Here is a 15,699-nt window from a genome sequence, read left to right on the forward strand (position 1 = left end):
GAATCACTTAACCCGTGAGGCAGAGGTTGCAGTTAGCCATGACTGCGCCACTGCACTCCAGCCTGGGCAACACAGTGAGTCTCAAAAAAAAAAAAAAAAAAGATACGAGGTCTCATTAGGGCGCCAGAGCTAGGACTAGTCTTGAATTCCTGGTCTTAAGTAATCCTCCTGCCTTGGCATCCTAAAGGGCTGGGACTATAGGTGTGAGCCACCCGCACCCAGCCTTCAGATACATTTCCAGTCAGTTTTTAAAGCAAAGATTGATGTCTGGGGAAGAATAAAACAAAATGTTTTTAGCCAATATTGAAAACAAACTTCTGACTAGCAGTTTCCAAAAACTAGATCTGATGACTTCTTACCACCTTCACTGCTTCTACTTTATTCCAGCCAGGATGCTGCAACAGCCTCTACCACGTGAGCCTGTATGTTGGCACTTGCCCTCTCCCAACTATTCTCAGCTCAGCAATCAGTGAGCCTTGCACAAGTCAAATCATGTCCCTACCTGGCTGCCAGAAAAAGCCACAGTCCTTCCGATACTCTCTAAGTCCCTCTGTCATTTTGGACCCTCTTGGTCCATTCCTTTCTCCTTTCTGCTCATTCTGCCCCAGCCACAGTAGCCTCCTTGTGTTACTAAAACATGGCAGGGACACGTACCATGTTCTCTGTGCCTGAATGCTCTTCTCTCGGATATCCATTAATTCCCTTCAAGTTTTTGCTCAAATCCTACCTTCTAAATGAGGTCTAGCTGACTGTGCCGTTCAATCCTGCCACCTGCCCTAACATGCCACCGCCCAATACTTAAATCCCTTACCCTGATCATTACTACTTGTCCCCCTCCTTCTCAAAAGCAAGCTCTACAAAGACAGAACTCTGCCTGTTTTTTCAGTGATATACTACAAGTCTTTAGAGGTACTACTTGCCATATAGTAGGTACCAAATACATATTTCTTGAATGAATGAAGAAAAAGGCAGATTTATGTTTACTAGTCTTTTTTTTACTCAGAATTCAAAAAAGTTATTCATTCTTGAACAAATCATTACATACAAAAATTGCTGAATTTTCTGATAGAGAAATGTGAAATTAAGTAATTTAAATTTCATCTATCTGGCACTGAATAGTTCTGTTTAAATAAGGGTCCCTGAGTATGGTTAGTATGTTGTAAACTGAACAAAGGTGCCCAGCTAAGGGAGAAATTAGAAGACAAAATTCATAAGGCTGACACCATATAGGTAGGGGTGTTCTCCTCTAATACGTGCAAAGGCATTGTAAGTGCTAGCATCCTCTGGTTTTAAATACCCAAACTTTTTTTTTTCTTTGAGATGGAGTTTTGCTCGTTACCCAGGCTGGAGTGCAATGGCACGATCTCGGCTCACTGCAACCTCCGCCTCCTGGGTTCCGGCAATTCTCCTGCCCCAGCCTCCTGAGTAGCTGGGATTACAGGCGTGCGCCACCATGCCCAGCTAATTTTTTGTATTTTTAGTAGAGATGGGGTTTCACCATGTTGACCAGGATGGTCTCCATCTCTTGACCTCGTGATCGACCCTCCTTGGCCTCCCAAAGTGCTGGGATTACAGGCTTGAACCACCGCGCCCGGCTAATACCCAAACTTTAAACATCTAATCGTGTTTAAATCCTTCTAAAATGTAATAGGTATCTCCTCGAAATATAATTGTGCTTGAAGACTCAGGGCTTTAATTATATTCCTCCTAACTATGACTATGAGTAGCAAGTTATAGTGGAAAGTACCTGATGTTGGAATAGCCAGATTTTAGTTTAAATTTTGGCTTCCTATGTTATTAAGTATGTGACTTTGGGTAGCTGCATAATTTCTCCAATTGGTTTCCAACTCTGAAAACTGAAATAATAATGACCCTTTCAATATCCTTCCTTCCTTCCTCCCTCCCTCCCTTCCTCATTCTTCTCCTCCTCCCCTTCCTCATCTCTCCATCTTTCTCTCTCTCTCTCTCTTTCTTTGACAGAGTATCGCTCTGTCACCAGGCTGGAGTGCAGTGCTGCAATCTTGGCTTACTGCAACCTCTGCCTCCTAGGTTCCAGCGATTCAACTGTCTCAGCCTCCCGAGCAGCTGGGACTACAGGCGTGTGCCACCACACCCAGCTAATTTTTGTATTTTTGTAGAGATGGGGTTTCACCATGTTCCGGCCAGGATGGTCTTGATCTCCTGAACTCATGATCTGCCTGCCTCGGCCTCCCAAAGTGCTGGGATTACAGGTGTTAACCACCGCGCCTGGCCCTATTTTCTTATTTTCTATATTCCTGATGGTCTGGCATCTGGGGCCTCACTAACTAGAGAGAAACTGCCCCTTCCAGGGCTAGCCAGTTCTTAAGAGCGAGCAAACCACTCACCCAGGAGCACATCTTTCATACGCAAACTAAACAATCCAGATCCTACACATTGAGAACCATCTCTTCTATCTGGCTTTTATACTGCAGAAGGCAGCAGTCCTCTGCCTTCATCATCCCAGGACCAGGTACAAGACAACTAGAGGTAGCCCCGATACCTGAGTCCTCTGCAATTCCTTGAGCCAGCCAATCCAAAATCTACTTATTCTGCCTTCCCTACAGGAACCACAGTAAAGGCTTGGGGTCCCACCTGGTGCTTCCTATCCTGGGGCCCCTTCCTCTTGGCACTGTGAGTAACAAACTATCTTCTCAGTGGCAACTGTCTTCTGATCTGCTGGCCTCACCATACCTGAATAATAACAAAAACTATATTTTAAAACACCTTCACAAGGTTTTTAGGAAGAGTAGATGTAAAAGTACTTTTTAACCACAATAATCCCTCTTCCAAAATCAGAGATTTAAAGGTAAAAATGAAAACAACAAAAGTGCCAGACGAAAAAAATAGGTCAATATCTGTATAAATTTATATGGAATAGGCAACAGACAGGTATCACATATAAAAAGAACTGCTTAAAAAATGTACAACTTTGATGTGACAAAAACAAAACAAAACAGGATTGGTAAGACATAAACAGAAAATGCGGGCCAGATGTGGTGGCTCACACCTATTATCCCAGTACTTTGGGAGGTTGAGGTGGATGGATCACCTGAGGTCAGGAGTTCAAGACCAGCCTGGCCAATATGGCGAAACCCCACCTCTACTAAAAATACAAAAATTAGCCAGGCATGGTGGTACACACCTGTAGTCCCAGCTACTCGGGAGGCTGAGGCAGGAAAATCTCTTGAACCCAGGAGGAGGAGGTTGTAGTGAGCCGAGAATGCGCCACTGCACTCCAGCCTGGATGACAGAGTAAGACTCCATCTCAAAATAACAACAATGACAACAAACCCCAGAAAACGTGAAAAAAACATTTACAACCTATCACAGAAAAAGGATTAATATCTTTAGGAATGTCTCACATATTCTGGATAGGAGTCCTTTGTGAGATATATACATTGTAAATATCTTCTCCCAGTCAGTAGCTTGCCTTTTCACTCTAAAAGTCACCTTTTTATAAAAAGTTCTTTATTTTAATGAAGCCAAATTTATTGATCTTTTCTTTCATGGTTAGTGATTGCTATGTTCAATGATAAGAAATCCTCATTTGGGCCAGGTGTGGTGGCTTATGCCTGTAATCCTAGCACTTGGAGAGGCCAAGGCAGGCGATCACCTGAGGTCAGGAGTTTGAGACTAGCCTGGCCAACATGGTGAAACCCCGTCTCTATTAAAAATACCAAAAAAATTAGCCAGGCATAGTGGCGCACACCTATAGTCCCAGCTACTCGAGAAGTTGAGGCAGGATAATCACCTGAACCCAGGAGGCAGAGGTTGCAGTGAGTTGAGGTCATGCCATTGTACTCCACCCTGGGTGACAAGAACCAAATTCCCTCTCAAAAAAAAAAAAAAAAAAAAAAAGCAAAGAAAGAAACCCTCATCTAACTCAAGGTCAAGAATAAAGATTAGTGGCTGGGCAGGTTGGCTCACACTTGTAATTCCAGCACTTTGGGAGGTTGAGGCAGGAGGACTATTTGAACCCAAGACTTATAGACAAACCTAGGCAACATGGTGAAACCCCGTCTCTAAAAAAATACAAAAATTAGCCAGGTGTGGTGGTGCCTGCCCATGGTCCCAGCTACTTGGGAGCCTGAGGCACAAGGGTTGCTTGAGCCTGGGAGATTGAAGCTACAGTGAGCTGTGACTGCACCTGCACTCCAGCCTGGGAGACAGAGTGGGACCCTATCTCAAAAAACAAAACAAAAAAGAATAAAGATTAGTATCTCGAATATAAGAAAAACTCCTTCATGTGTAAATATAAAAACCTACTAGAAATAGGCAAATAACACAATAGAAACTTCACAAAAAAGACAAAGCTGGTGGCTAGCAAAGCATATCCTCATTAAGTATAAGCAAAGTATTTTACTCTGCTCATAAATTGGCAGGCACTGTACTTAAGAAAGGGAGAAGGCTGGGTGTGGTGGCTTACACCTGTAATCCCAGCACTTTGGGAGGTGGACGGATCACCTGAGGTTGGGAGTTCGAGACCAGCCTGACCAACATGGAGAAATCCTATCTCTACAAAAAAAAAAGAAAGGGAAAGGGAAAAAGGGAAAGGGAGGGAGGGAAGGAAGGAAGGAAGGGAGGGAGGGAGGGAGGGAGGGAGGGAGAGAATAAAGACAGAAAATGAGGAGATGAAGGGTCTAAACCATGTCTGTGATATTAGGAATAGAAATGATTTGAGGCACAGAGTCGGAAAAAACAAACTAAAAAACATCTGACTGCTTTCTATGTATTTACACTATTTAATCTTTACATCAATCCTCACTTTTAAAAATGAAAGAACAAAGAGTCTGAAATTTAAGTATCTTCATTTTGGCTATTCATTCAGCAAATATTTACTGAACACATACTGTGTGCTGGCCAATATTCTGGGTGATTGAGAAACATAAATAAATGAACATTCTTGCTCTCACGGAGCTTAGATTCTGGCAAATAAATACATACATGGCATTTACATACAAACAAGGCTCTTTTTTTTTTCTTTTTTTGAGACAGAGTCTTGCTCTGTTGCCAGGCTGGAGTGCAGTGGCACCATCTAGGCTCCCTGCAACCTCCGCCACCCAGGTTCAAGCAATTCTCCTGCCTCAGCCTCCCAAGTAACTGGGGCTACAGGCATGAGCTACCATGCCTGGCTAATTTTTTGTATTCTTTTAGTAGAGCTGGGCTTTCACTGTGTCAGCCAGGATGGTCTCAATCTCCTGACCTTGTGATCCACCTGCCTCAGTCTCTCAAAGTGCTGGGATTACAGGCATGAGCCACCACGCCTGGCCACAAAATTAATTTTTTTTTCCTAGTATACCACGCTGGTTCTATACTTCAGTTTCATAAGGAGTAACAATAATTCCAGGATGCTGTTAGTTTTTCTAGCCTGGAAACTGACAGATTTGTACAGATTTTGTTCCCAATCAGATAAATATAGAAAGAACAGTGAAAAGAAAATGAGGGTGGTTTCCGACGTGCTGATTTTTATGGTGTCTTCCTCATGTTTGCTGGTTCAATAAATAGCAACTGGAAACAGGGGATTGGACTCAGGCCATGTGAGAGCTAGGGCTAGGAACAGCAATTGTGAATGCCACAGGAGACACGCAATAACCCAGAAACACACTAGAGAGAACCAACAGTGAGACAGCCCAGGATTGAATCTATATTTAAAGGGCTAAAGGGGAAAGAGAAAGGAATGAATATTATCTTGAAACTTAAAGAGAGAGTTTAGATGAAGGAGAAAGTTTGTATTTACTTTGAAATTATTTCTTGGCTGGGCATGGTGGCTCATGCTCATAATCCCAGCATTTTGGGAGGCCGAGGTGGGTGAATCACTTGAAGTCAGGAGTTGGAGACCAGCTTGGCCAACCATGGTGAAATCCTGCCTCTACTGAAAATACAAAAATTAGCTGGGCATTATGGTGGGCACCTGTAATCCCAGCTACTCGGGGAGGCTGAGGCAGGAGAATCACTTGAACCTGGGAGGCAAAGATTACAGTAAGATGAGATCACACCAGTACACTCCAGCCTGGGTGACTGAGTAAGACTCCATCCAAAAAAATTAAATTAAATTAAATAATTTCTAAATTTTATTAAAATGGTACATGCACAGAGAAAATTAAACTAATGCTAAAAAGCTATTAATGAAAAACGGCAGTTCTCCCACTTCCAAGAGGCAGTTACTTTCAATGTTTTTGGTAGTTTTCCCCCCAAAATATCTACTTCCATACTAGAAAAATTTTAAAACTGTATTTGTCTGTTCTGAATACATTACTATTTGTCCATGTTATACAAAATTCAAAGGATAACTGTAAAAAGCATGTGTCCCTTTAAGTGACCTTCCCAAAGGCAACCACCGTTAGGAATTTTTTACTGCATTCTTCCAGATAAGACATATACAAATATACAGACATGTTATTTTGCTGTGCAACATATTATATGCATTCTTCTGTGCCTTGTTTTATTCACATTAATAAGAGATCTCAAAGATCACTTCACATCATTTGTTATAAAGAGCTTCCTTATTCTTTCTTAAGCTGCACTGCATTCTTTTGTATAGATATATCATTGTTTTTTGTTTTTTGAGATGGAGTTTCGCTCTTGTTACCCAGGCTGGAGTGCAATGGCGTGATCTCGGCTCACCGCAACCTCCGCCTCCTGGGTTCAGGCAATTCTCCTGCCTCAGCCTCCCGACTAGCTGGGATTACAGGCACGCGCCACCATGCCCAGCTAATTTTTTGTAATTTTTAGTAGAGACGGGTTTTCACCATGTTGACCAGGATGGTCTCGATCTCTTGACCTCGTGATCCACCTGCCTCAGCCTCCCAAAGTGCTGGGATTACAGGCTTGAGCCACCGCGCCCGGCCCAGATATATCATTGTTTAAGGAGACCTCAGTTGATAAGACATTTTATTGTTTTCATTCATTTGCCACTTTAAGAAATGTTGTAAAATCTATTAAGACAGGAAGCAGTTTAGTGGCTGCCTGAGGCTAAGACAACCACTAAACTGCTTCTTGTCTTTATAGATTATATTACCATAAAATTGCAGTATGTCTCACTGACTCCAAGAAAAGCAATTTACTTCCCTAAAATTAATATGTCTTTGTGAGAATGTGGGTGAAAATAATTTGGATCACTAAAAGAGGCTCACTATATCCTGTTTAATATACATTTATTTACAAATAAACATGTGTATATGAGGTAAATTATACCTTATCTGTCCTCTGATCCATTATAAATTCTAACTTGTAAAATTAAACTAAAGTATATCTACTTGTCATAAAAAATGAAGTAATTTGTTAGAAAGATAGCATCTGAAAGTCTTAAATACATGTTTCAAGATAGAAAAAAAGACTTACCGTCCAAAATTTTATAAAGTACTCTAAAACTGTTGCAGCCACAAAAAGGCAATATAATAGAGAATACAATAAAAACAGCAGGAAGAATTTGTAATTTGAAAATCCAACACAGTTATTCACCCTGGAAAAATAAAGAAGGCTACATTGTAAAAGTAAGACAAATCACAAATTCACAGAAATAGAAAGTAGGATGGGGGCTGCCAGGGGCTGATGTGGTCTTTAATGCAATACAATTTCAGTTTTGCAGAATGAAAAAGTTCTGGAGATTAATTGCACAACAATTTAAACATACTTAACACTACTGAACTGTACCCTAAGAAATGGTTAAGATGGTAAATCTTATGAGAGTCTCGCTCTGTTGCCCAGGCTGGAGTGCAGTGGTGGGATCTCAGCTCACTGCAACCTGTGCCTCCCAGGTTCAAGCAATTCTCCTGTCTCAGCCTCCTGAGTAGCTGGGACTACAGGTACCCACCACAACACCTGGCTGATTTTTTGTATTTTTAGTAGAGATGGGGTTTCACCATGTTGCCCAGGTGGCTTTTAAAATAATTAAAATGTAATAATTTAAAATGACAAATTGGACTGGTACAATGGTTCATGCCTGTAATCCTAGTACTTTGGGAGGCCAAGGCAGGTGGATTGCTTGAGTCCAGGAGTTCAAGACCAGCTGGGCAACATGGTGAAATCCTGTCTCTATTAAAAATACAAGAAATTAGCCAGGCATGGTGGTGCATGCCTGCAGTCCCAGCTACTTGAGACTGAGGTGAGAAAATCACCTGAGCCCAGAAGATCGAGGATGCAGTGAGCCAAGATCATGCCACTGCACTCCAGCCTGGGCAACCAGAGACCCTGTTTCCAAAATAAAATAAAACAAATCAAAGAAACACAAAAAAAACATTATTACCTAGAAAGGGGTCATTTGGGAAGTTGAGAGTGGTGTCTTAACTGTGAATGTGTGTACTTAATAAATTATATAAGGAATGTGGAATTTTAATGTTAATTCTTAATACAGTGTTATTTGGATTAATGTCAGCAGGCATTTTTAAAGGAAAACATTTAATATAAATGTGTACATACAAATATATGCATATACATAAAGAGCTTAATCTTAATATCCATGAGTAATCTGGACTTCAAAATTTAGGAATACTGAAGTTACTCTAAATTCTCTTTCCCACCCCCTTATGCAATTTCTTCTATTTTTTAATACATACCAAGGACAATGATGATCCATCTTAAGAACACATCTAGGAAACAAACAAGCATAAGAAAATCCATGCAGAAAAATTCTTCTAATTCTAACTTCTCAATATTTTCTTTTATTGGACTTAAAATTTTCCGTTTACAACTATATCTTAAGAGAATCAACCCAGAAACTAGGTTAGTGATAATTTCTGATACTTCCACACAATGTTCTTAGGTAAAAAGTCACAATTTTTACACTGGAAATTCAGCTGAACATATTCAGCTGCCTTAGACCACATCAAATGATACTTTAATATTTAGATCTGGGCTGGGCACAGTGGCTCATGCTATAGTCCCAGCACTTTGAGAGGCAGAGGCAATAGAATCATTTGAAGTCAGGAGTTTGAGACTAGTCTGACTGACATAGTGAGACCCTGTCCTGAAAAACAAAATTCCTATCGGGTGCACAGTACTTGGTATATGACAAGTCCACCTAACAAATTAGCTGAAGGAGATAAATGCAATACAGATGGCCCCTGTTATTTTAAACATATGCAAGTCATAAAAACAAAAGTTTAGAAGAAAATAGGCCAAAATATTAACACTGATGGGCTTGGAGATTTTTTTTCCCACACTCTATAAAATTTTATCCCATGCATAAGCACTACTATATTCTGAAATAAGAGAGAGGAAAAAAAAAAAAATCAAACCCCAAATTTGCCTCCCTACTAGAATATGTATTCTTTTTTTTTTTAATTGCATTTTAGGTTTTGGGGTACATGTGTATAACATGCAAGATAGTTGCATAGGTACACATGTGGCAGTGTGATTTGCTGTCTTCCTCCCCTTCACCCACATCTGGCATTTTTCCCCATGCTATCCCTCCCCAGCTCCCCTGCCTGCTGTCCCTCCCCTATTTCCCCCAATAGACCCCAGTGTGTAGTGCTCCCCTCCCTGTGTCCATGTGTTCTCATTGTTCATCACCCACCTATGAGTGAGAATATGTGGTATTTCATTTTCTGTTCTTGTGTCAGTTTGCTGAGAATGATGTTCTCCAGATTCATCCATGTCCCTACAAACGACATGAACTCATCGTTTTTGATGGCTGCATAATATTCCGTGGTGTATATGTGCCACATTTTCCCAGTCCAGTCTATCATCGATGGGCATTTGGGTTGGTTCCAGGTCTTTGCTATTGTAAACAGTGCTGCAATGAACATTCGTGTGCATGTGTCCTTATAGTGGAACAATTTATAGTCCTTTGGATATATACCCAGTAATGGGATTGCTGGGTCAAATGGAATTTCTATTTCTAGGTCCTTGAGGAATTGCCACACTGTCTTCCACAATGGTTGAACTAATTTATACTCCCACCAGCAGTGTAAAAGTGTTCCTATTTCTCCACATCCTCTCTAGCATCCGTTGTCTCCAGATTTTTTAATGATCGCCATTCTAACTGGTGTGAGATGATATCTCAATGTAGTTTTGATTTGCATTTCTCTGATGACCCGTCATGATGAGCATTTTTTCATACGTTTGTTGGCCTCATGTATGTCTTCTTTTGTAAAGTGTCTGTTCATATCCTTTGCCCATTTTTGAATGGGCTTGTTTGTTTTTTTCTTGTAAATCTGTTTGAGTTCTTTGTAAATTCTGGATATCAGCCCTTTGTCAGATGGGTGAAGTGCAAAAATTTTTTCCCATTCTGTTGGTTGCTGATTCACTCTAGTAACTATTTCTTTTGCTGTGCAGAAGCTGTGGAGTTTCATTAGGTCCCAATTGTCTATTTTGGCTTTTGCTGCCAATGCTTTTGGTGTTTTGGTCATGAAGTCCTTGCCTACTCCTATCCTGAATGGTTTTGCCTAGATTTTCTTCTAGGGTTTTTATGTGGCCAGGTCTTATGTTTACGTCTTTAATCCATCTGGAGTTAATTTTAGTGTAAGGTGTCAGGAAGGGGTCCAGTTTCTGCTTTCTGCACATGGCTAGCCAGTTTTCCCAACACCATTTATTAAACAGGGAATCCTTTCCCCATTGCTTGTTTTTGTCAGGTTTATCCAAGATTGTATGGTTGTAGATATGTTGTGTTGCCTCCGAGGCCTCTGTTCTATTCCATTGGTCTATATCTCTGTTTTGGTACCAGTACCATGCTGTTTTGATTACTGTAGGCTTGTAGTATAGTTTGAAGTCCAGTAGTGTGATGCCTCCTGCTGTTCTTTTTGCTTAAAATTGACTTGGCTATGTGGGCTCTCTTTTGGTTCCATATGAAGTTCAAGGTGGTTTTTTCCAGTTCTGCGAAGAAAGTCAATGGTAGCTTGATGCGGATAGCGTTGATTCTGTAAATTACTTCGGACAGTATGGCCATTTTCACGATATTGATTCTTCCTAACCATGAACATGGAATGTTTCTCCATCTGTTTGTGTCCTCTTTTATTTCGTTGAGCAGAGGTTTGTAGTTCTCCTTGAAGAGGTCCTTTATGTTCCTTGTTAGTTGTATTCCTAGGTATTTTATTCTCTTTGTAGCAATTGTGAATGGCAGTTCGTTCTTGATTTGGCTCTCTTTAAGTCTGTTATTGGTGTATAGGAATGCTTGTGATTTTTGCACATTGATTTTGTATCCTGAGACTTTGCTGAAGTTGCTTATCAGTTTTCAGAGTTTTTGGGCTGAGATGAAGGGTTCTTCTAGACATACTATCATGTCATCTGCAAATAGAGACAGTTTGGCTTCCTACTTTCCTATTTGAATACCCTTTATTTCTTTTTCTTGCCTGATTGCTCTGGCTAGAACTTCCAGTACTATATTAAATAGGAGCGGTAAGAGAGGGCATCCTCATCTAGTGCCAGATTTCAAAGGGAATGCTTCCAGTTTTTGCCCATTCAGTATGATATTGGCTGTTGGTTTGTCGTAAATAGCTTTTATTATTTTGAGACAGGTTCCATCAATACCAAGTTTATTGAGGGTTTTTAGCATAAAGAGCTGTTGAATTTTGTCAAATGCCTTCTCTGTGTCAATTGAGATAATCATGTGGTTTTTGTTTTTGGTTCTGTTTATGTGGTGTATGATGTTTATAGACTTGTGTTTGCTGAACCAGCCTTGCATCCCCGGGATGAATCCTACTTGATCATGGTGGATAAGCTTTTTGATGTGCTGTTGCAATCGGCTTGCCAGTATTTACTGAAGATTTTTGTGTCTATATTCATCATGGATATTGGCCTGAAGTTTTCTTTTCTTGTTGAGTCTCTGCCGGGTTTTGGTATCAGGATGATGTTGGTCTCATAAAATGATTTGGGAAGGATTCCCTCTTTTTGGATTATTTGGAATAGCTTCAGAAGGAATGGTAACAGTTCCTTTGTGTGTCTGGTAGAATTTGGCTGTGAACCCACCTGGACCTGGGCTTTTTTTGTGTGGTAGGCTCTTAATTGCTGCCTCGACTTCTGACCTTGTTATTGGTCTATTCATAGTTTTGACTTCCTCCTGGCTTAGGCTTCGGAGGACACAAGTGTACAGGAATTTATCCATTCCTTCCAGGTTTACTAGTTTATGTGCACAGAGTTGTTTGTAATATTCTCTGATGATGGTTTGAATTTCTGTGGAATCTGTGGTGACTTCCCCTTTATTGTTTTTTATTGCATCTATTTGGTTATTCTCTCTTTTCTTTTTTATCAATCTGGCTAGTGGTCTGTCTATTTTGTTGAACTTTTAAAAAAAACAGCTCTTGGATTTATTGATTTTTTGAAGGGTTTTTCATGTCTCTATCTCCTTCAGTTCTGCTCTGATCTTAGTTATTTCTTGTCTTCTGCTAGGTTTTGAGATTTTTTGATCTTCCTCCTCCAACTCTTTCAATTTTGACGATAGGGTGTCAATTTTGGATCTCTCCACTCTTCTCATGTGGGCACTTATTGCTATATGTTTTTCTCTAGAGACTGCTTTAAATGTGTCCCAGAGATTCTGGCATGTTGCGTCTTCGTTCTCGTTGGTTTCAAAGAACTTCTTTATTTCTGCCTTCATTTCATTGTTTATCCAGTCAACATTCAAGAGCCAGTTGTTCAGTTTCCATGAAGCTGTGCGTTTCTGAGTTAGTCTCTGAATTCTGAGTTCTAACTTGATTGTACTATGGTCTGAGAGACTGTTATGATTTCAGTTGTTTTGCATTTGCTGAGGAGTGCTTTACTTCCAATTATGTGGTCAATTTTAGAGTAGGTGTGATGTGGTGCTGAGAAGAATGTATACTCTGTGGATTTGGGGTGGAGAGTTCTGTAAGTGTCTATCAGGTTTGCTTGTTCCAGGTCTGAGTTCAAGTCCTGGATATCCTTGTTAATTTTCTGTCTGGTTGATCTGTCTAATATTGACAGTGGAGTGTTAAAGTCTCTCACTATTATTGTGTGAGAGTCTAAGTCTCTTTGTAAGTCATTAAGAACTTGCCTTATATATCTGGGTGCTCCTGTATTGGGTCCATATATATTTAGGATCGTTATCTCTTCTTATTGTATTGATCCTTATACCATTATGTAATGTCCTCCTTCGTCTCTTTTGATCTTTGTTGCTTTAAAGTCTATTTTATCAGAGATGAGAATTGCAACTCCTGCTTTTTTTGCTCTCCATTTGCTTGGTAAATCTTCCTCCATCCCTTTATTTTGAGCCTTTGTGTATCCTTGCATGTGAGATGGGTTTCCTGGATACAGCACACTGATGGGTTTTGGCTTTTTATCCAATTTGCCAGTCTGTGTCTTTTGATTGGTGCATTTAGCCCGTTTACATTTAGGGTTAATATTGTTATGTGTGAATTTGATACTGCCATTTTGATGCTAGCTGGCTGTTTTGCCCGTTAGTTGATGCAGATTCTTCATTTTGTTAATGCTCTTTAGCATTTGGTATGTTTTTGGAATGGCTGGTACTGGTTGTTCCTTTCTATGTGTAGTGCCTCTTTCAGGAGCTCTTGTAAAGCAGGCCTGGTGGTGACAAAATCTCTGAGTACTTGCTTGTTTGCAAAGGATTTTATTTTTCCTTCACTTATGAAGCTCAGTTTGGCTGGATATGAAATTCTGGGTTGAAAGTTCTTTTCTTTAAGGATGTTGAATATTGGCCCCCATTCTCTTCTGGCTTGTAGGGTTTCTGCCAAGAGATCTGCTTGTGAGTCTGATGGACTTCCCTTTGTGGGTGACCTGACCTTTCTCTCTGGCTGCCCTTAGCATTTTCTCCTTCATTTCAACCCTCGTGAATCTGATGATTATGTGCCTTGGGGTTGCTCTTCTTGTGGAATATCTTTGTGGTGTTCTCTGTATTTCCTGGACTTGAATATTGGCCTGCCTTGCTAGGTTGGGGAAATTTTCCTGGATAATGTCCTGAAGAGTATTTTCCAGCTTGGATTCATTCTCTTCGTCACATTCAGGTATACCTATCAAACGTAGGTTAGGTCTCTTCACATAGTCCCATATTTCTTGGATACTTTGTTCATTCCTTTTTGCGCTTTTTTCTCTAATCTTGGCTTCTCGTTTTATTTCATTGAGTTGATCTTCGACTTCTGATATCCTTTCTTCTGCTTGGTCAATTTGGCTGTTGAAACTTGTGCATGCTTCGCGAAGTTGTCGTGTTGTGTTTTTCAGCTCCTTCAATTCACTCATATTCCTCTCTAAGTTGTCCATTCTTGTTATCATTTCCTCAAATCTTTTTTCAAGGTTCTTAGTTTCTTTGCATTGAGTTACAACATGTTCTTTTAGCTCACGGAAGTTTCTCGTTACCCACCTTCTGAAATCTGATTCTGTCATTTGATCACACTCATTCTCCGTCCAGCTTTGTTCCGTTGCTGATAAGGAGTTGTGGTCCCTTGTAGGAAGCAAGGTGTTCTGGTTTCGGGTGTTTTCCTCCTTTTTGCGCTGGTTTCTTCCCATCTTTGTGGATTTATCCACCTGTCATCTGAGTAGTTGCTGATTTTCGATTGGGTCTCTGAGTGGACGTCCAGATTGTTGATGATGAAGTATTTCTGTTTCTTAGTTTTCCTTCTAACAGTCTGGCCTCTCTGCTGTAGGACTGCTGAGGTCCACTCCAGGCCCTGCTTGCCTGGGGCATGCCTGTAGCAGCTGCAGAACCGTGAGGGTTGCTACCGGTTTCTTCTTCTGCTATCTTTGTCCCTGAATGATGCTTGCCAAATGTCAGTCTGATCAGTCCTTTGTGAGGTGACTCTTGATATATGGGGTTCAGGGAGCTGCTTGAGGAGACTGTCTGTACTTTATACTTGAGGAGACAGTCTGTACTTTATAGGAGCTCAAGTGCTGAGCTGTGAGCTCCGTTGTTCATTCAGCACTGCTAGGCAGGTATGTTTAAGTCTGCTGCAGCAGTACTCATAAAGCCTTTTTTTCCTCAGGTGCTCTGTCCCGGGGAGTTAGGGCTTTATTTATGAGTATCTGTTGCACTGTCCTGCCCAGCAAGGAGGCAGTCTAATCACTGCTTGCCTGTAGTGGCTATGCTGAGCTGCTGTGGGCTCTGCCCTGCTGCCTTCCCTGTAGTCCTGTTTATGTGGGTGTGGTTAAAGATGGTGGCCCGCCTCTGTAGTGGCCGACTCTCTCTGTTATGGCGGGTTGCCTCGGCAACGGCAGGCTACGTCAGCAATGGCAGAGTACCTCCGTAGGGATTGAGTGCCTCGGTAATGACGGACGCCCCTCCCCCACCTAGCTGCGCCGTCCTGGGTTCAGCTATGCTCCCTGTGAAACTCTTAACCCTGAGCGTTTCCAATTGTTGTTTTGTTTGTTTTTGTGGGGGTGGGACCCGCTGAGCCTGATCACCTGGCTCCCTGCCTCGGAGCCCCCCTCCCGTTTTTTTTTTAAGTTAAATGGTTGATTCTCTCCCAGGTGTTCCAGCTGCCTGCTGAAAGGGCGCCAGGATCTGTGTGATTTCCTGTGCAGTGACCCACTGCACCGGCTGGAACAATGTTGCTGCCCGGGAATCTCCTGGCCTGGCTTTCTGTTTAAGTCCCGTTTAATCAGATGAATGTGCTAATCTGCCTTCCGAAATCTCCAATTGCTGGTTTAACAGGGCAACCAAACCAGTGTATTTTGTGCAGAGTGCTGCTGTGCTGCGGCCCCGGCCCAAACAGCCGCGCCGGCCCAAACAGTCACACCGGCCCAAACAGCTGCACTGGTGGCCCGTGGGGCTCCTACGCC

At 41.5% G+C, this 15,699-nt stretch overlaps 1 protein-coding gene across 50 annotated transcripts in view; it reads right to left on the bottom strand.

Moving 5' to 3' along the window:
- Positions 1–15,699, bottom strand: part of ZDHHC20 (zDHHC palmitoyltransferase 20) — an 89,960-nt gene that overhangs the window by 21,140 nt on the left and 53,121 nt on the right. For all 50 annotated transcript variants that reach the window (XM_078375168.1, XM_078375167.1, XM_078375166.1 and 47 more), the window contains 2 exons: positions 8,577–8,609; positions 7,363–7,483 (listed from right to left, as the gene is read on the bottom strand). In XM_078375168.1, the coding sequence (XP_078231294.1) occupies positions 7,363–7,483; positions 8,577–8,609 (154 nt within the window). The remainder of the gene's footprint in view (positions 1–7,362; positions 7,484–8,576; positions 8,610–15,699) is intronic.

The sequence above is a fragment of the Callithrix jacchus genome, chromosome 5, assembly GCF_049354715.1.
Source record: "Callithrix jacchus isolate 240 chromosome 5, calJac240_pri, whole genome shotgun sequence".
Taxonomy (NCBI): Eukaryota; Metazoa; Chordata; class Mammalia; order Primates; family Cebidae; genus Callithrix; species Callithrix jacchus.